The sequence below is a fragment of the Apus apus genome, chromosome 8 (assembly GCF_020740795.1).
Source record: "Apus apus isolate bApuApu2 chromosome 8, bApuApu2.pri.cur, whole genome shotgun sequence".
Classification (NCBI taxonomy): domain Eukaryota; kingdom Metazoa; phylum Chordata; class Aves; order Apodiformes; family Apodidae; genus Apus; species Apus apus.
Window position 1 is genome coordinate 21,287,604 of NC_067289.1, and position 25,782 is coordinate 21,313,385.

A 25,782-nucleotide genomic window follows, 5' to 3' on the forward strand; every position below is an offset into this window, starting at 1 on the left:
ATCTTCATGAGAATGAAGGATCCTCTCTACACAGAAAAGTCACATTTCTAGCTTCAGGCCATTTTCTCTGCCAAATATCAACATCCTGCAGCTAATGCCACCGGTCTGAGATTTTATCCAGAAAAATGAGTTAGGGAATTCCTTATAATAATGCAAAGTATTTTGCAGCCTAAATACGGAGGCAGTCACCAGCTCCTCCATAATGCATGCTATGCCATTGGGCACAAAACTCTAATATGAAATAACTGTACATTGGTGGCACACACCCCACGATTATTCTGCAGAAACATGTACAACAATTACATAGGCAGCTGGATAAAGAAAGTCAGAAGCACCTTAGGCTCTCTTTTCTTTTCAACTGCAATTCACATGTAGCCATCCCCCATAAAAGTTAGCAACTGCTGAGTAACTTGCAACAGAACTGCCTCGTGGCTCAGGAGCAGGAATGCTGAATACTTATTTCAGTGAAACCGCAAAAATATATCACCCAAATTAGGGCACAGACATGGCACTAAGGCTAGTGCTTGTGTTAATCACAGGATGTGCTCCACTGAACGCAGGCACGTGCAGAGGCACGGTGTTGTGTCACACCACGCTTGTGCTCTGTCCCTAAACACGGCTCCCCAGCTAGCAAAGAGCAATGCTAGCAGATAGCATCCACAGGATGCGAGTGCACCCCGGAAAACCAATATAAAATTGTGTCTTCAGCTGAATAAAGCCAGATAGCAACGTGGATTCTTAGCCGAGGCTGCCCTCGGAGAGATGGGGCACAGGGAAGGGGTGCAGCCCCTCTAGATAGCAGTGAAAAAAGGTTGTGCTGTAGCACACTCTGACAGTCTGCAGGAGCACGTTGGAAAGGAGAAGAGATACGCTCTTTATGGGTGTCCTGGAGGTCACTTCACTGTCCCTGATCGCACCTTTTTTTGCTTCCATCTTATTTCTTCTTGGGTACATTATCCTTTAATTGTACGCAGGAGTCTGCAGCTGGGGAAACACACCGTTCTGATGTCTGTGTCTGCAAAGGGCAGAGTAAAGGAAAGCAGCAACACGCTGAATTGAAATTTAATTGTAGGTAAATCATATAGAAGAGGGTGATTACTGCAGCTCCACTGAACTGGAGCCTTACGAGGCTCCTGCCAAGATCCAAGGGCAGAGGAGACATACAAAACGAGGAGACAGAAATTGCAGAAATGCTCTTTCTACACCCAGCGCTACGGCTCCACGAGCCCCGCAGGACTGCGCACCCCTCAACAGCAGCAATTTGACCTGCGGAGAGAAAGAACCGCTGAAAGCACCGACAAAAGGGAGTCACCGCTCTCCAGAGCCCAACATCGCCCTTTGCGACAGCGACAAGTGGGAACCGCAGCTGCCCGGCGCGCCCGCGGAGCAGGCAGGAGAGGTGCAGGCAGGAGAGGTGCAGGCAGGAGAGGTGCAGGCAGGGAGAGGTGCAGGCAGGGAGAGGTGCAGGCAGGGAGAGGTGCAGGCAGGGAGAGGTGCAGGCAGCCACAACCGGACCCGAGACAGGCAGAGCGCTCGGCTGGCGCTGCCTGCAGGTGAGGAACACCGGGGACGAAACCCTTTTGGGCGGGGGGAACGCGGGAAGAAAGTTTAACAGCTGATGCTGGCAGGGATCGGGACGATGCCGGCAGGGATCTGGCAGCCGCCCGAGGTTTGTGCTGTGGGGCTAAACTAGGACTCGGTCAGCCAGACCCGCACCAGAGCCCTGGGACCGCTCCGCGCCCGCGGAGCCAGCGCGCCCACGTCTGCTCTGACGCGCCGGCGAGTGCCAGCCCCCCCCCCGGGGCCGGGGGGAGCAGCAGCGCCCGGGGAGAGGCGGAGCGGGGCCGCTCTCCGCTCCCCGCCCTCCGCACCTGCCCCAGCAGCGCGGCGGGGCGCGCAGCGGCGCGGAGGCAGGGGCTGGGCTGCGCGGGGGCGGCTCCGCGGGCGCGCCGGGCGGGGATGCGCAGCCCGCGGCGGCAGGATGCGGGAGGGGAGCGCGGGCGGCCGCGGCGCGGAGAACCGGACCGGGGCCGAACCCCCGCTGCACCTTTTCCCCGCGCCCGTCCTCACCGGCATCACCGTCGCCTGCGTCCTCCTCTTCGTCATCGGGATTATCGGCAACCTCATGACCATGCTGGTGGTGTCGCGGTTCCGGGACATGAGGACCACCACCAACTTCTACCTGTCCAGCATGGCCTTCTCCGACCTGCTCATCTTCCTCTGCATGCCCCTGGACCTCTTCCGCCTCTGGCAGTACCGGCCCTGGAACTTCGGGGACGTCCTGTGCAAGCTCTTCCAGTTTGTCAGCGAGAGCTGCACCTACTCCACCATCCTCAACATCACTGCCCTCAGCGTGGAGCGCTACGTCGCAGTCTGCTTCCCCCTGCGAGCTAAAGTGATCATCACCAAGAGGAAGGTCAAGCTGGTCATCCTCTTCCTCTGGGCCATCTCCTTCATTAGTGCTGGACCCATCTTTGTGTTGGTGGGGGTCGAGCATGAGAACGGCACGAACCCCCTGAGCACCAACGAGTGCCGAGCCACGGAGTACGCCATCCGCTCGGGGCTCCTCACCATCATGGTCTGGACCTCCAGCATCTTCTTCTTTCTGCCCGTGTTTTGCCTGACCGTGCTGTACGGCCTCATTGGGAGGAAGCTCTGGAGGAGGAAGAGAAAGAACATTGGTCCAAACGCTGTCATCAGGGATAAGAACAACAAGCAAACTGTGAAAATGTTAGGTATGACTCTTCCTGCTCTGTTTTTCCAAAGGATGTGTGTGCTTGTGTGTGTGTGTGAGAGAGAGAGAGAGGAAGGCAGAGAGAGCTCTGGTAGTTCACTACAGTTGCTTCCAAAGGAAAGCGTTTGTTGAAAATGTTTCATACACCTCAAGATACTCATAGACCAGCTCTCCTCCTTCCTTAGATTTACTTCTAACTGGTTTGAGCTGGAGACTCAAATAGTTAAACACATGTTAACAACAATCACAGACAAGGACAAATACTATACAAGTGCCCTGGAGATTTTTTAACATTTTTGCTCTTTGGTTGTGGATACCAATGTTATTTACAGAAGGATAGTTTATTTGATTTTTAAACAAAACTAAAATCTCCTCAAGCCACATGGCTGAGCTTCAGACTAAGCAAGCAGGATAGGATGTGCACACAGTTTCATATCAAAAGAGTACCAAAGTTTTAAATTGGGGTTATTTACTAGCATGGCTGTGCCAGCTTATGAAAATTAATTGCATTTTTATATTAGCAAGGCACCAGGATGTGCTGGGCGAGGAGCACTGTGTCTCCTCCGAGGTCTGTGTTCCTGTAAATTCTGACTTCAAGAGAACAGGATTGAGATGACAGGCACTGGCATTCTCAACTTTGTGTATTTACACTGGTGTATGGTTTAAACAACAGCTCATTGCCACATGCAAACAACAAACTTTAACATAGTAAGTCAGTGCATTTGGTGGGAGTTTGATGCACAGAAGTAACAAGTTGTTCTGGAGTTTGGTGGCTGAAAACTGCAGAATCCTGCTGCTGCTGCATACTTTTATCCAAGGAAAAAGTCCTCCTCCGCAGTGCAAGTCATCCCGTGGCTTTCCGTGGGGACACAATGCTCTGCGAGAGGAAGGTTGCATGGGCAGCAGCTCTGCTGTGCTCATTTCAGCTGGGTTGCAATGATGGGCTAATGAGCTAGACAGAGAGATGGCACGGTGTCCTAAGTACCTTAATTAGGAAACGGGAGCCTAACTGGTTTTTTGTTCATGTCCTACTTTATTACGATGCAACAGCAGGAGGAATAATAAAACCCATGGCATTCTTTGTGCCCTTTCAGCTACATTTTATGATCAATAGATTCAGCCTGGTAAGCGTGACCTTGGAAGTAATTAATCATTTACACTTCTAGAGTTTCAAGATTATGAATCTCTACTTACCCTAAGTACATTGCTAGCATATATTACCACCATGTTTATATTTCTGTATACTTAACTGTAAAGAATTTTGAAAGAATAACTGTTTATTTCTGCCCTAAAGTATTGCCACAAGCACTACAATATTTCAGGCACTTTTTTTTTCTTTCCTTTTACAAGGTCTGAGAACAGCAAGACAGTGGCAAAACTGTTCTCTGACAGGGAGCCAATATTCACTGAAAGAGAGCAGTCTGATGGAAAGATGGAAGGAAGTTAGTAAGGGCTCAGCACCAGCAGATGCCCAGTGCAGTCTGCTCTCACATTCTGCTTAAAAATTAGAAGGCACTTTAGCAAGTCGTGGAACATCAAGTAAACAGCATTAACTTCAACACTTTTCAGCTGTAGAGAAAGGTTGTGCTTCTAGGTCAGTAATTAAACACTTAAATGTATAGCCTGCCTTGCAAAGGAGCTATCATACCCTTTTCTACTGAAACCAGGGTGATTCTGCATGCGTGAAGATCAAGCTGTCAGAAGCCTGACTAGGGGTAGACATGCCTACATGGGAAAATATTGATTATGCTTAAACTTCTGTTCATAGTGACCACCATGGTAATATACATTACACGGATTAAACTCCACTTGTGAGCAAGAGAAGCATCACTTGAATTTTGTAGGTGAAGATACTGAGGAAAAAATCAAGTGGCTGGGTCAGGAAGATGCAGAGCTGGAAAACATACTCTGAACCTCAGCTCTGTGCAGTAGAGTCCACCAAAAGTCCTGCATAAGTATCCATTTAAACTTGGGAATACTTGTTCAGAAGTTTTTTTGGGAAAGATGCCTATAGTCACCCCTCTTAGCTCTTTGAATTTTGTTATCAGCTGTGCCCTGGCATGAGAAAGCAGGATTGCTAACACGAGACAAGAGGTTAACTGGTAAAAATTGCTTGAGAATGTCAAAAAACCTTGCTTGAATTTTCTGGTTTTTCTCTCTCTCTGATGTATTAATAGATACACTCAAAGCAATATGAAAAATAATAAAGGTCAATAGCACAGAGGAAATGAACAGAAAACATTTCCCTTTCTCTAGAATGGAAATTCAGGTGGGCCAGTGTTAAATAAAAAACCACACATTCCTATTATTCTGCATCCATTATTTACATATAAATGCAACCATAGTGATAGTGGAATACTACAGATATACTGTATTACTATAGTTATGTACTTATATGTTACATATTTAGTTTTACTCTTCTTGTAGTAGCTTGTGTCCAAAAAACGGACAAACTGGAGGGGTGCACTACTTGTGTTCTGACCTTGGCACACATGCTCTCCAAGCCCATGTTCTGGTGTTGTATTTGATTTTTGGGCTTTTGCCTTAAATAATTTTGCTTTTCCTGAAATATGTTTGCTTACCAGAGATAAAGTTCTTCATTATAAACCACAGTGTTGAGTCTGTCACATTCTATCTATCATTTGCTTTTGTTAAACACTGCAGATGGTAGATTGTTCTACTTTTTTGTCACCATTTTCATTCTTTAATTCTCTATGAAAATGTTAAGTTTCAGAGGTCAGAAGTATGTTATGTCAGGCTAGTTGTGCATTATACAGGCAGCCTGTTTAGGTATGATCAATGTGTATTGCCAAGTTATACTCTCATAGAATTAACCGAGAGACACAGAACTGAAAACTGCATTTTCACACTTTGTGATTAATTTGGTAAAGAAACAGCATTTTAAAATCTAATTTTAATCACCCATATTTTTATGCTCTCACTTAACACAGTCTCTTCTGCTGTTTTTATTTTAGTTGTGGTGGTATTTGCTTTCATACTCTGCTGGTTGCCTTTTCACGTAGGACGATACTTATTTTCCAAATCCTTTGAAGCCGGATCCTTGGAGATAGCAGTGATCAGCCAGTACTGCAACCTGGTGTCCTTTGTCCTCTTCTACCTTAGTGCAGCCATCAACCCCATCCTCTACAACATCATGTCCAAGAAGTACCGCGTGGCCGCTTGCCGGCTCTTTGGTCTCAAACCCCTCCCAAAGCAAAGACTCTCCAGCACCAAGCAGGAAAGTTCCCGAGTGTGGACAGAACCCAGTGTTGTTACATGATACATGGATTCCAGCACCAGAGCATCACTCACCTGGATTTTCCAGAAAGCCATAACGAAAGAGGGCGAGAAACACAAATGGCAACGTTCCAGTTGTACTTCAGGCATCATCTGGATGTGCTGAAAGGCAGAATGTAGGCAGTTAAAGATCTAAAAACCACAACCTTTGAGACTATAAAAGGAGGGACATGGTCACGGAATTTGGCAACTCTCAAGTATTATTTTTCTGCTGCTTTTGCCCATATGGTGTTTTAGTGCTGACTTGAGCAGACGAGCTGGGCTTTCCCATTCTTAGCAGGCAAACGTAGCCCTGTTCGCTTGAGAGTTTGCCTGACTTCAGCACCAGCTCAGTCAAGCTGAATTTTTCCAGAGTTAACTTTAGTTTTGCTAAGAATTTTGCTAGCCTATCCCTCGACCCTAGAGAGAGAGAGAAAAAATTGAATTGCCTCTTTGGAGTAGTAAATATGGAATTTGATACACTTTTCATAATCTTGATTTTTAAATAAACTGACATTTTTCTCTAGATGAGGAAAATGATTTCTTAAAAAAGAAAATGAGAAATAAAATGGATAATTTTTAAACAGGCTAAAAATAAATGACCTTCATGTCTCGTGCGAGTAGAAAGGAAATTAAAAAAAAAAAAACCACAACCTTACACAGAAGTGGCTCAGAACATGACTGTACTGAAATATTTTTTTTAAATATATATGAGTGGGATAAGGACAGTGCTGACTTCAGGACTGCAGTGATGCTATAAAAATACAGAATGCAATCTCCCACCAAAGTCATATGTTTTTCTACCAGCTAAATCATCTGTACTTGTTGTGTTCAGCTTGACAGCGAGTGACTTGATGTGTTTGAACTTGTAAGCTTTTAGCTGTTTTGCTATTTGTAGCAAGTCTGTGGCTCCCTGTCCCTGTGCTGTGCAGATCCATGCCCCCAGGGGCTGCTGAGGACAGGTCTCCTGCCTGCAAACCAACACTGCTGTCTGTTCAAAGCCTCTTACTGGTAGCACAGCCACCTATAAAGCCCCCTCTGCTGTTGCACTTGTTTGCCGCAGTGTTAAATCCAGAACATTCTTTTTCCAGCAACAGGACTTGACAAAATAATAGAAAAATCTGCCTTAAAAGACACTGGTGGACACATTTTCATACACGATCCATAAAAATCTTAAGCCCAAGTGATTTTTATAACTCAACTATGCCATTAAAAGGCAAACCAGAAAACTTTCAGTCCTTTATGCTAGTAAGTATGTCTGATACTGCTTCGATTGTCACACCAACAGGTAGATTTTGTGGTCCAGCTAATAGAGCTCCAGAGCATGCATGTGCAATAGCAGCTTTCTATTTATTTTGTTCTAATATTTATTACCAGCTGGTCCACAATTGATGCTCCATAAGGAACTGTCTGTTCAGCAGAAGTCCTGCCACCTCCAGACCACTGTTAAAGCTGATGGGCCTTGTTCCCCTGTCACACCTTAAGCTGAGGGTGCTGCCCAGGTATAACTCAAAAGAGAATTTGGCCTCTCTTGTATCTACAGTGTCTTTTATTTCACCCAGCTCTTTTCTAGGGCCAGGAGGCTGATAGCTGCTCAGTGATGTGGCATCCAAGCCTGTCTTGCTTCAGCATCCACAGCCAGCACAGGTTTGATGTGTGCAAACCTATAGATGAAGGGACAGAGAAGCAGCAGTGCTATAGGAACATCTGTTTCACCTCTCACCAAGTCCACCTTGGTCCCCGTTTTGTTCTCTTGCTTGTTGTGGACTGACAAAAACAGATCTGATGGCAGATGTCATGCAACTCAGGGAAACAAGAAATCTGGGAATCTTGAAAAGGCTGCGAAGATGTGAGCTCAACTAAGAACGTCTGTGTAAATGAACTGACCGCACACCTGGCATCACCTAAGTGTTTCAAATCTCAGCTGTGTCTGTGGTATTAAATGTGAACAGAAAAAGAAATAAAGTCATGAGACCCTTTATAAGCAGTGAAGGATCTGGTGTGTTTGCAGGAGGGGTGGAGAAGTGAGTCTCCCACCTCTCCTCGCAGGAGCTGGGTGCAGCCCTGGGCGCTGCAGGACTGGCCACAGGCAGGTCAGTACCCATGACCTCTGGGGGGGCACAAAACTGGTCCTGGTGTCACCCCTAGCATGTGGGACATGCCCACTTGCTTGGTTCACCTGTGTCTCAGATACAGGAAGCAATTCTGCTTGGACAGATTGGTCCCACAGAGGCCCGTCCCATGCAGAGAAGCTGCATCTTTGGCTTTTAATTTTTTCTCACCACACCTGTATAACTGACTTGATTAAGCTATTTAATTTTTTTAAAACTGGAATAACTGTAACATTAAGGCCCTGTCTAGGCTTTAAACTCTGCATATAGACTATAAACATTCAAATAATGTCATTAACCTAACACTTCATCAGGAGAGAGCAAATTTTAACTACACCAACACAGTGAAATTGCCACCACTTTGCATACAGAAGAATTTAAAGCACTTCATCTGGGATCACAAAAGACAGAAAGAAGGGGACTGGCCGCTCACTGGGAGGGAGGGGAAAACCTCTCCCTTCCTTTTCACTTAGGAAAATGACTTGTTTGTGCAAGTCATTGAACATTTGGCCCACTCTAGCAAAATACAGGCATTTTTTACTAAAGAGGAGTAGCCACCTTCATATGACTCTTGCATAAGCAGGAAAATACTTCAGATTTAGCAGGGAACATTCAAGCATCTGACAGACACTGTAGCTGTCACCCCTCCAGCTGGCTCAGGATCAGCCATTGGTTTTGCTTCCCCCAGTACTAAAACTTTTCTAATCAGAAGTGCTAAATTCCATGGAGTCACTTACTGGAATGTGTTGGCTCCTGTGGGTGAACAGGGTCTGCTTCTCCAAACAGGTACCAGTGCATAATAAACTGCTTTTATATTGAAAACAAAGGAAAAAAAAAAAACAACAATCATCTTGGTAACCTTCACTCGTAAAGTCAACTATTGTCAGATGCCTCCAGACAGGTATAAACCTCCCCAGCAGCACTGATGGATGAGTACAGCATTGCTTGTCAACAGGGTTATTCCCCAAGCTGTGAGAAATAAACTTCACTGGGAAAACAAACAAACAAACAAAAAGTGCAATCAAGAGTTCAATAGCATTTTTTTTTTTCCCTAAGAACAACCTGACTGAAGCCTGCCAAGGCAGGTGTCATAAATTTGTCTCAGGCAGTAACACGGGGCCAGGCACCTTGTTGGCACCAGGTTTAACCCGGAGGGGATGCTGCGGAAGGAGGCGGCAGAGGGAGACAACCCACGTCAGCATTGTCTGTCTGTTCAGCTGCAGCACTGACCCTGTGCTCATAGTCTGTCTGTCCTGCTGCAGCTGCCCCGTGCTTGCATCCTATGAGTACCCTGGCAAACACTTTCTAGCAGACAAAGAATTTCTCCTCCTCTGCCCAGGGTATTTCGCAGCACCTGGCATCCATCCCCCACCCCGCAAATCCTTCCCTATGTGAAAGAGCAGGGGTGTCCCCTCCATCCTGTTTTGGGTCTGGACATGGCTTTTGAGATCCTTTTTATGTTCAGGGAAGACAAGAGCCCTTGCTGGAGCTGGTCTATTCACTAAGAGTTGTGGACAGCCTAGCTCTGCAGGAAGATTTCGTGCAGGCAGTAGAAACACAGGCTGCATTTCTGAAAACTTTTCCCTCTAGGAACTGACTTTGCCAGCTCTGACTAAAAAAATTATTAGGGGCTTTTGTGAGTCAAAATCCTGTGTTCTCACTGACCTGTACGTGAGCAGCCCACATAGGAAATAACTGGAGGTTCATTCATTAAACAGTTCAAGTTTTTATAAGCTTTTCTAACTCTACATTTGGTATCACAGCTCCACAAATAAGCAGGAACAATCTGGCTGCATTTTATTTCTTGGCAACATGTTAAATTGGTGATGAAAGAGGTCAAAAGCACCTTACCAGAAAGCTCCATTCATTTTAGAAAAGTACCTCTGATGGAGGCATGCACAGGCAGAAAATCATGTCCTCTTGTATTTCTTGCCAAAAATAAAATATCCTGGAAAAATAGCACTTACATGTCAAATTTTGAGTTGATAGATATTCAGCATTTATGTAAGTTTGTGTCAAATGACATTTGCATAAGCCCTATTTAAAGCAGCAGCCGTGAGATACCAAAATAACCAGGAGAAGCTCCTCTCCATCACGGATCCAGATCTTGCTGAACCGGGTGCTCAGTCCTCCTCAGCTGATGGGCGAGGGGAGGGGAAGGGGAGGGAAGGAAGGAGAGGGAAGGTGCCTGCTGGTGCAAACGGTCCCTTTGCAGGTTGGAAGGTCCTGCTCCGTGGGACATCCCCGTGCTCGCTGGCAGGGAGCGGTGCCATTCCTTACTGGGCTGTCAGCAGTTCCTCTCAGCCCTTCGCTCCACCGTTCCTGATGGGCTTCCCTGCAGTTCTTATCAGTTGCAAAAAACCCTGCAGCCTTAAGGAGCTAAAATCCTTGAGACGTAAATTCAAAATTTGGTACCAAAAAATCTGCCTAACTCCTCACAGCCCAACGACGGCTGCATTGTTACTTCTGTGCACCCTGAACCACCCTCCTCAGCCTCCAGCTGAAAGCATCACCAGCAGATTTTACCCTAACAACTTCTAATGAACATTATTAACCTGATTTTACCAGAAAGGAAATTAAAGCACGTGGTGTTTTAACCCCTCCTGCAAACGATGTTACCTGGGAGCGATGGGGAGCAGATCCATCCACCGCTGTCCTGGTGGGATCCCTGGGGCTGTGGGCTGGTACAGGCAGCCCTGAAGATTGTTTCAGTTTTGAAGCTGTGCTGCTGGAATGCTCAGCTCAGCCTGAGATAAGTGTTATATGGGAAATAAGTAACCTGTGGCTGACATTGCAGCCTCTGGAGAGCTCAGTACACAGGACCATAAATAGAGGAAACACAGGCTGTGCTTCCAAAGACCTGCTTCTGCATCCCTACCACCAACAACCATGTGCCAGCCCTATGTGGGATTCATACCCACACATGTAAGCTCTCACGCCCATCCCTGGGCCTGCACACATTGCAGGAGCTTCCCAGAAAATCCTCCGGGTAATCCAGAAGGATGTATACCCAGCAGATGCAGTTGCAGGAGCTGGCACACCTTGGGAACACCTGGTGGGATGTACACTGTTTCACACACTGCCCAGCTGTAACACAAGCAGTACCTGGAAGGTGGTCAGGTGATAAGGTGAAGTCTCTGTTGGTCTAGGTCCATCATCCTTGCAGGACAGCAGTAGCTCCACACACATACACCCCCTGCTCCTCCCAGCCGTACATCCCCTCCTGATGAACCACAGCAGAATCCTGCCCAGCTCCATACGAAGACCAGGAGCTTCACACAAGCAAAATTATTTCCTCACAGACATACTTGCAGTGGTTTTTCACTCTAAAACATGATTTCTGGTGAGAGGCAGGTAAAACCTTCAGGAGTTGGCTTCACCTCCCATATCCTCAGCCAAACTTTTGCTGAAAGCAGTTTGTTAGATGATGTGGTCCAGCTCTGCCAGCTCCATCCACTGGTGAAATCACAGTTTCAGTTTCCAGAAGCTCTGGCTGCTGAGATTTAGGAAAAAAAAAAAAAAAAGAAAAAGTGAATGTCAGATCAAAAATTGTGTTTCACCTCTAAATTGTGATTATGCAGGGATAGTGAAAGAGGATGAAGAAAAAGACAAATTTAATCTCTCATCTATCAATGGAGGTTTACAGGTTTCTGCAGTCACTTCTGCTTGCTGTTGAGCCTTAGTTTGGGTATCATTCCAGCACAAAATATAGTACATTAATATTATCAAACATAATGAATCACTTGGTGGCCCTTTTACAGGCTTTCTCAGTGCTCTTTCCAGCAGAAAGATCTCCCTTCCAAGCCCAGAGCCTGGTGTTATTGTCCTTCTGAATCTGAACTGTGAACTGGTGCATACCAGGACTTGACAAATGAGAACAAAACTGAGAGCATCTCATTAACCCTACATTGGGACCAAAAATAAATAATAATAAAAAAAATCTGCTTCATCTTGGAGCTGCACATAGTGATGCTGACTGCAAGTTTCTCTGAGTTCTGAAAACATTTTGACTTGGTTTTGCTCAGCAAGAAAAATTTGGCTCTGCAACAAAATTTTGGAGAGCAAGAAGTGCCTCCAGCCTCATCAGGTGCACTTGCTGTGCCAGCATCACCTGCATCCTAGCACTAACACCCTACAAAGACACCCTCCTGCTGCTGGCCATGAGCAGGCTTGAGGAACAAATTGAAGGTAGGCAGAGGACTATAAGTGCTGTGCAGTATCCCAGGAAACCACCTGACGAGATGTGAGCAATCCCCAGTCACTTTAGCCTTATTTTTGGGCATTCATGGACAAGGACTATGTCCTTCACACATTCATGGACAAGACCCTATGTCCTTTGTGCAGTGGGTCAGCTCCAAACAGACATCAGTGGTGAGATGGCTTCCTGGACCCTGGCTCCACCTCTTACTAGGAGGGTACCACCTCCTAAGTAGCCTCTCAAGCAAGTCCTGCCCAGTTGGCAATTTGCTGCTCTCTTGTTCTGTGCACAAATGCACCCTTTTGAAAGCCTAGAGGCTGCTGTAGTGGGAGATAAAACACTTGGCAATGAATGCATTTTATTGCTCTCCATGGCTTGGTGATGTGCACAAGTCCCTAAGATAACTTGCTCTCAGGAATAAAGGGCCTCGTGTTCAACTTCAGTGGCTGCTCTGTGGGCACAGGAGCTGCTCAGCCAGTATTTGGCCTCATTTTGAATGCTGCTGGGTCAAAGGAGCAAAGCACTACACCCTTTTCTTTTTCCTCATGTTCTGATTGATTTTCACATGATTGCAGTGCTGTCCACCAGAAAGAAAAGGCAGGTTGATTTCCAAGCCATTATTCCCATTGTCCTTCCCTGCAGAGCCTCCTTCCACACACAACCCTCCCTGCAGACCAGCCTCCACCAGGGCAGGCAGGAATCCAACCCCCGAGCCTACTCTGCAATGAGCCCTCAGATTTCAACAGCTTTAACACTCCCATATTACAAAAGACAGCAACAACTCATACTCCATATCCTCACCAGAAGTCAAGCCAATATTCATGGCCACATGTGGGCCTTTATTCTGCCCAGTCAATAGCACCTTGGTATTTTTAGCCAGCGCTGACAATGCCATCGATTTTTGTGGAATTTGCTGTGCTGTGCCAGGGACACTGGTGGGGGGCAGAAAAGGTGCAATCTTCTGGGCTAGTTTAGATTGAAGGTGTAGTTTTGAGCCCACTGATCTATTGTTGGCTTGCAAAGAGGGAGGCAGGTGGCCAGCACAAGAGTTTCCTTCTGCCATGGTTGGTGTTGCAGCTCTGGTGGAGATGTGCTGGTGCAGGGCTCATCCTTTGGATGCTCTCTTAGCATCTCATCTATTGGCATTATATATAAGAAAACCAACCCATTTCAGATATGCTCAGGTCACAACAGGGGTTTCTTCCTCACAAAGAGCTGACTTACAAGGCTGATTGACACAGTGGCTGCCCCAGCCTCCAGCAGTCACCTACTCCTGCTTGCAGTGTCAAGAACCATGAGACTTTGGACATACCTGCTTGCTCTTCAGTCTTTGCTGTGGGCTTGTGCCTCATTTCCCCCTCCATGGTGTAATTTGTAGTTTGCCACACAGCTAGAGCAATGCCATTGCTGTAGGCTGTGGTGGGACCTGTCTCCAGTGTCCCATGAGTATGAGCTACAGTGTACAGAGGAAACACCCAACACTAGTACTGGAGAGAGGCAAAGACAGGAGCAGCAGCAGCTTCAGTACTGTGATTCAGAGCTATCACAAGGTCAGAGCTACACCTAACACAGTTCCCAGTCCCCAGAGCAGCATCCTGGGGAACACTGGGCCCTGCTGACTGCAACACCACCTTTTTCTCAATGTGCCAAATCCCAACCTGCTGCAGCAGCACGTGCTGCCCTCCCCACCGAGCACCCCGCCACCAGCTGGCGAGCAGTCTCCACAAAGAAAGGGCACTTGAGCTATAAATTAATAAATACAATATTTGCACTGGATTAGGGTCACTTTCTCCACTCTCTTCACATGTTAATCCTCACAAGATTCTTGCCTCCCCACTGTTTGCTCTATCTTATTTGTAGAGAATAACAGCTTTCATATGACAGAAATTGAGAGAGATGAGCTAATAAAATTACCAAGAAACGACATGCACTGAATACACTGACCCAAGCAGTTACTTATTAACCCTGCTACTAGGCCTAAAAATACTTTTGATTGCATGCAATATCATCTATGCCAGCAATTAGTACAATAAATATAACTATGCAAACTAACAACAGCACATCCACCTAAATAACAGCAGATAGCAGACTAATTCACTGGGTTTGAAAGCACCTTGTGAAACCTTATTTTTCTTTATTTCCCCCAGCCAAGAACCTGTGCATTGTGACACAGCAACTGTTGAGAGCAAAACCAAATGCCATCATTTAGAACCTAGTAAACGTAATGCCAATGAAACAGGCCTTTCAAAGATTTTCAGCTGCCTTTTTCTTTTCAGCCGTAAAAATACCGAAACAAGATGTTCTTAACTTCCTCCCTAACTCACCTGTGGTTCTCAGAAGAACAAGGACATTTCTGTCTTCACTCCAAGGCGGGTGAATATTAAGAACAGAGAATATAATTCTACATCACTTCAAGAAATTATACTACATCATGAATTCTTCAGTAATTCTAGAAAAAAGATTTGCACAGGTAGTACAATTTATACATCACATTTCCACAATTACATCTATTTGACTTTTCTCTAATACTTTTGGGTGCAGACAGGTCAAACAAAACCGTGCGGCTCTTGAAAGTGTCACTGATGCTGGAGAGAATCACCCCATTGCCCTAGTCCATAAATTGCTCAAGCTTTGCTGAGATCTTGAAGGATCCATTTGGGTTTGGAATGAAGAGGTAAAGGTCAGGTTGCAGCAGGAGTTGTCTTTAAAAACATGAACCGATCTCTTTTTGTGCCACTTGTGTCATCTTGAGCAAACATTTGGGCAAGCAGGAGGACAGAAAGGGGTTTTGGTCAGGGTCTGGCAGGAGCTGGGGAGTTCAGCTCATCCCACTGCTTTCTACCATTTAAGATAAACTCTCACATGTCATCTGCCACCTTTAAGGACAAGAATATACTGGGGACAATTAAGAGAAGCAATTTAAATCACCAGTTGGAGATGGGCAGGGGCTGGAGCTGCTCTCCTACTCACCCACAACTCAGTCTTGATGGACCTTCCCCTCCATCCCACTCCTTGCCCCACGCAAGAGAAGGAACCGCTCTTGTACCACAGACAACAAACACAGCACAACAGTGTAACTCAGTGCACAAATGAGTCAGATGATGAAGCACTGAGCTACCACCACAACCACCAGCTCCCTGTGCAAGGTACAAGCATCCCTCTGTTCAGACAAGAAAAGCAGGATTGCCCACGGAACAGTTCTCCAGCTGCGAATCTGGAGACCTCAGCTGCCACCTGCCTGAGGACACGAGCTGTGCTGACACCTGGCCAAGGGAGGAGCAACTCAAGTGATGCTGCTTTACAACACACACCCTGGAGCTCCCAAAGACTAATTTTCAGGGTATTTTCAAATCCCTCTGCTGTGTTTCAAGACAGGAAGGAGCATCGGGAGAGCCTGACACGAAGGCTGGTGTTAATTCTACCTCCCCTCAAGAAAGTGCTACTTATAGCAGACTGAATTGGAGCATATCCTAAAATTCCATGACTTGAATGAACCCAGCAGAAAAACCTCTGCAGAAGGTGAACATGGACTGATGTTGTCTGTGGATCCTGTTTGCTTTACTTGTCCTGGGACTGGCTGGCTCAGATAGTGCTAAATCTTTTGATACAGTGATTTCTCATATGGAGCCTCCTCTCCCAGAGCTCAACTTTTCTACACAGAACCAAACATGCTCTGAACTTGCAACAGTGACTGGAAGCCATAAACAAAGCAAATTCTACCTGTTCTGTTTTTGAGCAGGTTGTTTGATTACTGAGAAGAGAGAATTGCTGCTGCTATAGAAACAGCAGCCACCAACCTGAACCACGCTTGGCTGCAGGCAGACCTGGACATTGCTCAAATATCTCATGTGCCACAGTCCACATCCAACCACTGAACCAGCCTAAAGGTGGTTTGTAAGGCCACAAAGAGATCTGAAGATATGAGCCCCTGCAGATACTTTTCTCCCAACAGGTACGAGGAGGCAGGAGATGTTAAATACAGTGTTACCCAAGCCCGGTTACAACTTGCTCCTTATTTCCTTGTAAAATCAGATCTATAGGAAACCTGGTGCTACCTACCTCACATCTGGCTGGTTTGGGTGTGGGAAAGGGACCCAGCACCTCTGCACCAAACCTGTGGGTGAGAAAATTACAAAACAACATTCAGAGCTCAAAGAGCAAATACCCAAATTCTCATTCACTCCCATGGACTTTACCTGTTCTCCATCCTCTCTGCAGACACTCATGGCAAACAGGAAACCAGGGACTACTGAGAAGAAAAGACCACCTCAGATATCAAAACAGTGAGCACTGTTCCATAGACATCTTTGAAAAGTTTTGTTAAAAAGAGATTGTTTAGGCAAGCACTGTTTAAATAAAAACGAGCTGAGCAGTCAGGTGAAAAAATGACTGTGTTTCCTTAGGAAAACCCTACTCAAGTTGCAAATTGCAGTAGTTAAAAAAGCAAGCAAATAAAATGCTGTATTTATGGGGTGATTTGAGGATGAAAAACTGTTTCAAAACAAACATGAATGTATTTGCCAAGAAACATGCATACATATTAAATTAATTCATTACAAAGAGATAAGAAATCTCAGGTGTTTTTTACCATCCTTAAGTTTTCTCACAAGCTATTTAAAGGGATTGATGAAATCACGGGAGGAAGTTGACTCTAATATTATTGCTCAACACTTTTGCTTCCTATACATCAGCAAGGGAAGGAAAGTGTGGGACAGAGCTCACTGCTACAGCCCAAGCTGGGCAGCCCCAGGGAAGGACCACAGTTCCCCTCAGATGAGGACACAGAGGACTACAAAAACCAGCTCACCTGAGAAGGAATTTGACATTCACCTAGATGAAGGGCAGGTCAAAACACCAGCAGCCTTCAGGTGCATGGCACAGGTAAGGACCTGGCTGAACATCACCTTCTTCAGGGGAAGGACCAGGAATCTGCAGCCTGTTTAGCTCAGTCTAAGGACAGGTTATGCCACGAACTGCACCAGCAAACACTTCACCAAGAACACAAAATAATTCCAGTTACAAAACAGAAACATCCTGAGTTAAATATGGGGCTCCTGCTTCAGGCTGCAGCAACACCCCTGACCTGCAAGGAACAGGCCACACAAAGGCTGTACTCAATTAAGAAAACTCCTGGGAGTATCAGAAAGAATTAAAACATTTATTGGGCATAAATATATTACATATACACTACAGATACAGTTAAGTCTTACATACATAGTGTAGTATTTGCAAAATCTATACATTAAAATTGATATGGCAGTTTTAATAGAATGCATATGAAATAGTCTAGAATTTACAATACAAGAAAACTTATGATTATTCTTTTTTTTTTAAAAGTTGAAAAGCTTGGAATGTATGTTCCCATAGTGAGGTAAAAACATTATTTATTTATTTTCAATTTAAAGAACTGTGCAAGGAAAAGGTTCATACACATTCAGTTAGGGCACTTTCAGTCACGACACTGAATACCGAGCTACTGGAGCCAACCAAGAGGATTAGAAAACATTTCAAGTTCATAAAGGCAGAACAATATAAAAACATCTGTCTCCTTCCTTAAGGGTTTTAAATATTTAGTGTTACTTTCTACCTTTTTGTTTGTTTAATTTCTTCGAGAGCAGAGAGCCCTCGGGTTGGATTCGATGCCTGACACGGCTGGATCAAAGGCATAAAGATGGGAAGAGAGAAGGTGGTGGTGGAGATCAAACCAGGGAGGGTGTAAGACCTGTGATGCTTGATCTGACTGTTAATGTATGAATGACAAATCACTATGGCAGAATATACAAACTAAAAGAATGTCAAATTAACTTATGTAGAGCCTGTCCCACCTCCTGGAGAATCCTGGAGCTGATACCCTCAGGGCTGGGCTGGGTGGTCTCTTTAGCAGGATGGTAAGGGGCACCAAACAAAGAAGCAAGGACAGAAATGCTTCAAGTGTAACTGATTGCTTTTCTCTACACTTCTGCTCCTTGCTTTTAGTATCATTTGTATTTCAATCTCCCAAAATTGATGAAATCATCTAAAGCAAGGTGGGTTGGGTTTTGTTTTTTTTTTTAATTGAAGTGTTTTTTCTTTTTTTTTTTTAAAAAAAAAAAGGTGTCAAGCTTGGATTTCATAGCAGCACTGCTGAAATAACAGTTCAAAAATAAAAAGGGAATCTAATAAAATTACTGGGTTTCCAAACTAGCCATTTTTCTGTTTGTTGGTTGTTTTTGTTTTTTTAAATTACACTCTTTTCTCCTCCATTGAAGACAGCTGCATATGCTTTGCTCATAAAATACAGATGCAAGATCACAAAGTTTCATATCACAAATAAATTTAAATAAGATGTAAATAAATTTGACAAGCCATGACTTTGGCAAGAACAAAAAAATATATATATATTTAGCTCAATGCCATTAGTTTGCAAGGCTAAATTAAACTAATTATAGTCAATAACAAAATACAGAACATTTCTAATATTTGCTACATCTAGAGAGGCACACAGAATAATTCATTGATCTTAGCACTTTCTTTCCAGAGATGATTATGTTTTTGGATACATGTAAACGTTTCAATCACTGATAATGGGGGTTTTTTTGGCATTTAATGTACTAGATGCTCCCATCTTCAAAAAGACAAGAAAATGTAAGAAGATTATTAATACTAGGAATGCTGCCAGGTAAAAAGTTGATCTAAAGTACAACAGTATAAAACAGACAAAATATAACATGCTACAGGGAGGGGGGAGGGGGATTAGTACATAAGTACACTTTTTATTTTTTATTTTTTTACAATAAATAAAAGATTGCACTGTAATTGGTATTTAAAGTACTGTATGCAGTATATAGTATAAATAAACCTAAAACAAAAATAATGTTGTTTTTTCCCCATTACTTTGGTTAAGGGAATATGATGCTAGTACAGGACACTGAATCTTAAGACGATGGAGACAGAGCACAAAATAGCCAGGACAAAAGCCAAACCAAGTAGCAAAAATATACAAAAACAAGAGGCAGGGAAATACACTGTGTCTGTTGCACCCTTTTGGAATCTATTTGCACCTCCAGCTCATTTATGTCCCTGAGGTACTCGCACAATGTTGACTTAATATAAATAATCCAATGACTGAAGAGTTAAAATCCTAGTATCTTGTTGGATTAAAATGTGTATCTTGGAAGGGGCAGGCAGAAGGAGGGGGGACATTCCCATCAGAGCAGGACCCTGGTCTGAATTTTGCCATGTACCAAGTTATTTCAATTAGCCCTGTGGTAAGAACAGCACAGGCACCCATTTAAGGTATTTAAAATAAACAGATCTCATTTCTGATACCTCCAAAAAAGTTTCATCACATGGATACCCCCTCCAAATAATAATAATAATAATAATAATAAAATAATAAAAAAAAAAATAATCAACTGATAGTAAAGTTTGCTTACATTGAGAGTAAATCTCACCTAATTCAGTAGAGGCAGTAAGCTGTCACCAGCTCCAATCATATAAATCAGGCTGAACATAACAGAGTAATATCTAGCATTAGATCAGGAATAGTTATATACAGTGACAGACAAGTTAAAGCAGCTTTTAAATAGCTGAACATGGGAATAACTAACTATTGCACAATGCCCTCTTACTTAAAATTACCGCTAGGAATCAAAATGGTAAAAAAACCCAACTATAATGCTTCACAATTGATATGCAGTTTGGTTACTTGATTTCTTATGCAGGCAGTTTATAGTGTTGTAAGTGTAAAAAAAACAATTAAAAAGGTTTTTTGACTGCAGGATATTGTTCCGATTTAAATGAACTAAACAGTTAAAGTAACAATTTATGTTGCATCTTAAAAAAAACCTGGGGCAAATGTAATGAATAATTCATAGGCAACACTACTAATACTGTTCATGGAAAACCTGGTACTGTTGACTAACACTGTATTCTAGTCTTACCACTACACACACTCATGACTAATGTTTAGAAGGAAAAAGAAGAGACAAAAAGGTGACTCATGATTAAAACTTCCTAAATAGTAAGATAAAATAAGAGACTGTTAGAACTTCAGTGAAGAAAACCAAAAACAACACTGAAAAGGCAAATCGGTGACAATTTTGAAACTAACTGTGAAGGAAAAAAAGTCTTGCTTTTGGTGTCTGGTTTGTGTCTTTCTCCAGTTAGACCACTTCCTAGTTTTGAATTTCAAAAAGGTGCATCAAAACACTGATTTATTTTTCTTCAAGCTAGAACTGTAAAAACAAGAGAAGTATATAAAATGTATGGTAGAACAAAAGGATTAAAAAAAAGGAATATCTGAATAAATGTGTGGACTATAATGCGTAGCATTAGTTAAATTTGTATCTCAAACTTCCGTGGAATCCTCTACTTCATAAAGAAGTACTGTAATATACAGGCGAATATGATTGACAAACTTGCAAAGCCAAGAACAATGAGGGCTGCAAACTGTTCATCAGTAGCAATCATGCTCTTGATCTTAGGATCATCTATGCTTCCCACTTCTCCTGCAAGCATGATCTCATTTCGCTGAAGCATAAAGGCAACGGATGGGCTGAAAGGTCCACTCAGTTCCTGTGAGGTATCCAAGCACCGGCGGCAGACGCAGACGCGAAACCGATAGTCTGTGTTGACTTGAAGGCCTGAGATGTGGAATGTGGTCTCTTCTCCCTTGTACACCTTCAAAACAAAACAGTGAGCAGAGTCAAATACAAAGAGCAAGACAATCTCCTCCTCCTCTCACAGCACGAAACCATTAGAAACACAGTAACGTTACATTTTGCAGGGATGTGGGCCAGCAAGTTAAGTCCGAGTCTTGCAAAGCAACATTACTGAAGCTCTCAAGGGAAGGACTCACTAGGTCAGTGCAGGTTTTGGAAAGATTGAGGCATGTGAAGGACTATATAAGAGATGTTCAACCATGACAGAATTGTTCTTCTGGTTGGAAAAGACCTTTAAGATAATTGAGTCCAACCATTAACCTAACTCATCAACTGTCAACCTAACTCTACTGAGTCAAGTGCTAAACCATGTCCCTCACACATCTCCATGTCTTTTCAACACCTCCAGGGAAGGTGATTCAACCCCCTCCCTGGGCAGCCTGGTCCAGTGTTTGATAATCCTTTGGATGAAGAAGTTTCTTCTAATATCCCATCTAAACCTGCCCAGTGCAACTTGCAGCCATTTCCTCTTGTCCTGTTGCTTGCTCCTAGGGAAAGGAGACTGACCTCCCCTGGCTACCATGAGAGGTCTCAGTAAAGAGTGTTCAATAGCATCAGTGCACACAAAGGCAGACAAGACTTCAGACAACCAGAAGGCATACTCATCTTTTGTAGGCATGATAAATACTCCAAGCATATTTCTGTCCTCTTAAAATGTGGCTAAATGCCTAAAACCTGTCTAAGACATAAGTACCATGTTTGGCCCCAAAAGGAAGAAAACCTGCAAATAAAAGTTATTGGGAGACACTTGCTGCATCACCATAAAATTGGTTACAAACACTACTTTACTGTACTTTCTTCACAGGTCTCTCAAGAGTCAGTAGTTTTTGCCAGAAATTACATTTTCAGAATGGTGTAAACAAGAAAATATTATTAGGGTATAAAAAAAAGCTCTGCTTGGCTGCACTGTATTTGGTTCTTTTGCAATCTAAACCCATCCTGTATCTACATGAATCGAACGTCGGTACCGCATGACTCAGAGAGCATGAGTCACCATGGGAGACAAGAGAGAGAACTGGAAATCTAAGAGAGAGTTTTGTGCCTTAAATGAGAAGAGACCACTGGAAACATCGATGAGCTCTGAAAACAAATAAGCAGTCAATAATTTATACAATGGAGGGTTGTTGAAAGTGGTATTTTATGAAATGAAGAACATGTCACACCCAAGTGCCTGTGCCTGCTGGGAAAATAATAAAAAAAAAGAATCCTGAACTTCATATACTCCTTCCTTTGCCTGTTTAGCTGGTTTCCTTCTCCCTGCTGAGGAAGCAGAAGACCGAGAGCATCACTTTCAGGGGACTTCCTGTGGAGTTAAAAAATACAGGAGAAAAAAAAAAGAAACATGCTCACCTAAAAACCACTTAAAGAATCCAGCTTTCCAGCCTATGCTTGCCCCTGAGACTTATTGCTCAGCTAAAAAGCCAGCTGTTGATTTCTTGAGAGGGTCTGGGACAAAAGACTAAGGTTTTTCTTCCATTCATTCTCTCCCCTTCCTTTCAACTTTCAGTTTTTCCAAATACAGTTTGAATGATGGAAGCTCTGAGTTTCCAGATTAAATACAAGTCCTTTAACTGGCCCATGTTTCTTGGCCTCAAGGCATAAACCAAGCAGCAATGCTTAACCAAAATTATTCTGCCTTCCTAAAGTAGCTCAGTGTTCACAGGACATTGCTCAAATGACAGGACTACAACAAATCCACAGTGTAAATCTCTGTGATTAACCACAGCTCTGCACTGTTGCCTTTCTTGCCATCTTTGCTTGTCTCCCCAGTGCCAAGGAGGAGCCAGCAAGTCACAGCAATACAGGAATTGCAGAGAAAACAAAACTGCAAGTGCTGCAGCAGCCCTGAGAGATAATGTGAAGGCTGAAACAGCTACGGCCTGTAGGTGGTTAATGCTTCAGTTTACTCCCAAATATCAATGATCATGTGAAGAAGAGCTGTGTGCATTTGGCAGGTAAATGTAGGCTCAGTGAGTAATTAAAAAAGGATGTGCTCTTTCCACAGGACTCGAGTCAGGATTTCTCCACTTGGAAGACTTACCCAACTCCCATTTCATTAGAGTCTGAGACACAAGAACCCAAAGCCTCTACCCTTACACAGCAACTGTACACAAGGTATGTTTTCTGGTGCTGGTGTGATCATTAATTTCATTTAAAAACATTATAACCAGGAGAGTTTACATGCCTTTGACTTAAATGAACCTTTGCAACCAATACGACAGCTTCTAATACAAAATATAAGCAGAGTAAAATTGAAATAATGACTTAAAAAAAAATATAATCTAGCCTTCAGAAATTATATTTATTAGACTACTAGGGATGGGATATGTACAACCTGTCTTTGCATTGAAAAAACCTGCCCAGTTAATTGCTTTTTCACTTGTTTTGTTCTGTCAGGGTGGTGAATACCAGTGTAACTGGAGGCTAAGTTTGGCTAAATCAAAGACTTGTATCTTCATTACAGTCTAATAGGTACAGACGATCGAGTTCACTCAAGCCAGCTAGTCAACAGCACTTCTCAGAAAACAGCCAGGCAGTTGAGTGAGAGATGAGTTCGTGACTCAAGCCTGAGAAACAGTCAAAAGTGCACTGAATACATGTGCCAATATTCACTCGTGATAAAGACATAGCATTTCTGGCACTAGAGCTAGGAAGGTGGTGGGAACTGTCCTGCTTTCACTGGTCAGATGAGTATTTAGCACCAGTGGTTCTATGTCCTTTCTCAGTAAAAGGTAAAAAAATATTGTGCTTAATTACCATTCACTTCTGCCAGCAGCCTCTGCATCCCCCCAACAGGCTCAGGGAGCACCTCAGAGAGACTCCTGGCTCCAGCCCCAGTTTGTCTGCAAGACCACCTGTAGGACCAGCCTAAGCCCAGGCAGGATGCCCTCAGCCCAAAGCTAAATGCTTAGTTGTGAAAATAGCTACACTCCATGAACGGACTTCACATACACAAGAGAGAGGAAGAAAAAATTAGTCTGACAATTACGTACAAGGTCTTTAAATTTGCTAAACAAACATTAAACCCAAGATATGACTGTATAAAGCAGCATGGTTTTTTATCTATAGCACATTATGCTTGGTGGCCAACAAGTCAAAGTAAAGTGGCTATCCAATTTACCACTCTCAGTTCCAAAAAACATCTTTTCTGCTTAGGTAACTGAGAATATAATAAAAACATTATGAGCTTTTTGCCTGGCTCCCTCAATGAAAATATCATCACCAGTAATAAACTGCTGCTGAAGCCTCTTATGGCATTTGCTCCTATTGATCAAGCCAGACAGCTCAGAGATCTCCTGTAGGCAAGTATTTCTCAATTTCACCGATGTCATTAAATAATTCCAAACCCTCTCCATCTTTTCCAAATAATAAAAATGACAGCCATGATTGCCCTATAAGAGATACACTGGAAAGTTAAGATAACCTTATCTGGTTGTTGCATCCCACTGCAATGACCAGTGTATTTAATAATGAATAAAGGCCTATTTTGTTTGGTGAGAGGAAGATCAAGAATTAGAGGCAGATTTCAATCTACTTAGAAAGCATAAAAAGTTCAGTTTCTTCTGAGTCATCTGACATACTTCTCTTTATGAAACTGTCTGGGCTTATTATTTTATCCAAACTCAAAATGAGCTTCCCTTGCTCCAGTGCTGAGATGCTCATCAACCCTACGGAGATGTGGGGACAGCCTTGGCTCCTCAACAAAGCACATTAGAGTCTCTCAGATCACCTACTGCAAGGTGGGCTGCACTGAAAACCTCTAACAATGTCTCATGACACAAAACTGGCATCAGGAAGCAGAGAAAATGCTCAAGACAAGTAGCACTAATAATAAATGCCAACACAGGCTGTAGTTGTGTTGTATTTTGGCACGCCACCAGTAGAAGGGCCTTTGGCTTGCTACTTAAATAGAGAAGGAAAAAAATTTTTGCTGACTTAGACAAATTAACAGTGCACTGAGTGTTCTTCAGAGATGCTGTGTCTACATTGTGAAACAAAGAAAAACCAGTAACAAAAATTAGAGCTTGGTAAGACCAACCAGATTCTCCCAGGCATCCACCTCTTGGTGCAGACTCCACTAGGGGTTCCACTGCATTGCTGGGGGGATTTCACACACCCGGTGTACCCTACCCGTACCTTTTCTTCTTTTGGAAAGCATCTGGGGAGTTTTCTCCCGGAAGAGCTGTGGCAGAAGCTGATGAAATACCATTGTCTCTAAAATGCTCAGCAATTTCAAAGGCAGAACATTTTGCCTCACTGGCAAACAATTTAAGGAAAAAGAAGATTTAAAATTCAGCCCTCATTTCCCATGGATAGCACTTAGGAAGAGCTCGTGATTTGATTCCCAGAGCTCCTCAACTAAAACTGAGTGTTATGACTGTCCTCCCAAGGTTCAGCTCCTGGCTGCACAATCCAGCCTGTTCCCTGAGCTCCAGATTGAAACTATGCAAATGGAGACGATTTTAACACACTTGAAAGCTAAGCTCTAATTGAATAAGCTTTGCTAGATGAAACTGCAAGAAACAAAAAGACAGACCTGGGCCACCAATTCCTGCAATCTGCCATGATTTACATCTTGATTCATAAACAAGGAAAATCTGATTTCCTTAAATAACCTGTAATGTCATAATGCCCTTGCTTTTTGAAGTATCCAAATAGATTCAGCATACAAATACAGAAAAAGGAACACATTGCTTAAGAAACAAAAAAAGGAGTATCTGGTACTTTTTTAACATGCTTTTTAGGGAGGTAAACTTATTG

The 25,782-nt window shown here is 43.5% G+C and overlaps 2 protein-coding genes across 5 annotated transcripts in view; one reads left to right on the plus strand and one right to left on the minus strand.

Moving 5' to 3' along the window:
* The first annotated feature begins 1,952 nt into the window (after positions 1–1,952).
* Positions 1,953–6,493, plus strand: GHSR (growth hormone secretagogue receptor). Of its 2 annotated transcripts, none has more exons than XM_051626746.1 (2): positions 1,953–2,735; positions 5,758–6,493. In XM_051626746.1, the coding sequence occupies exons 1-2, from the start codon at positions 1,982–1,984 to the stop codon at positions 6,012–6,014; spliced, it is 1,011 nt and encodes a 336-aa protein (XP_051482706.1). In that variant the 5' UTR covers positions 1,953–1,981; the 3' UTR covers positions 6,015–6,493. The 2 variants fall into 2 exon arrangements, with proteins under 2 accessions (XP_051482706.1, XP_051482707.1); XM_051626747.1 differs by having other exon boundaries at positions 1,982–2,735; positions 5,710–6,493.
* A 10,963-nt stretch (positions 6,494–17,456) lies between these two features.
* Positions 17,457–25,782, minus strand: part of FNDC3B (fibronectin type III domain containing 3B) — a 196,654-nt gene continuing 188,328 nt past the window's right edge. For all 3 annotated transcript variants that reach the window (XM_051626737.1, XM_051626738.1, XM_051626739.1), the window contains one exon: positions 17,457–20,980. In XM_051626737.1, coding sequence (XP_051482697.1) covers positions 20,669–20,980 — 312 coding nt within the window. In that variant the 3' untranslated portion in view covers positions 17,457–20,668. The remainder of the gene's footprint in view (positions 20,981–25,782) is intronic.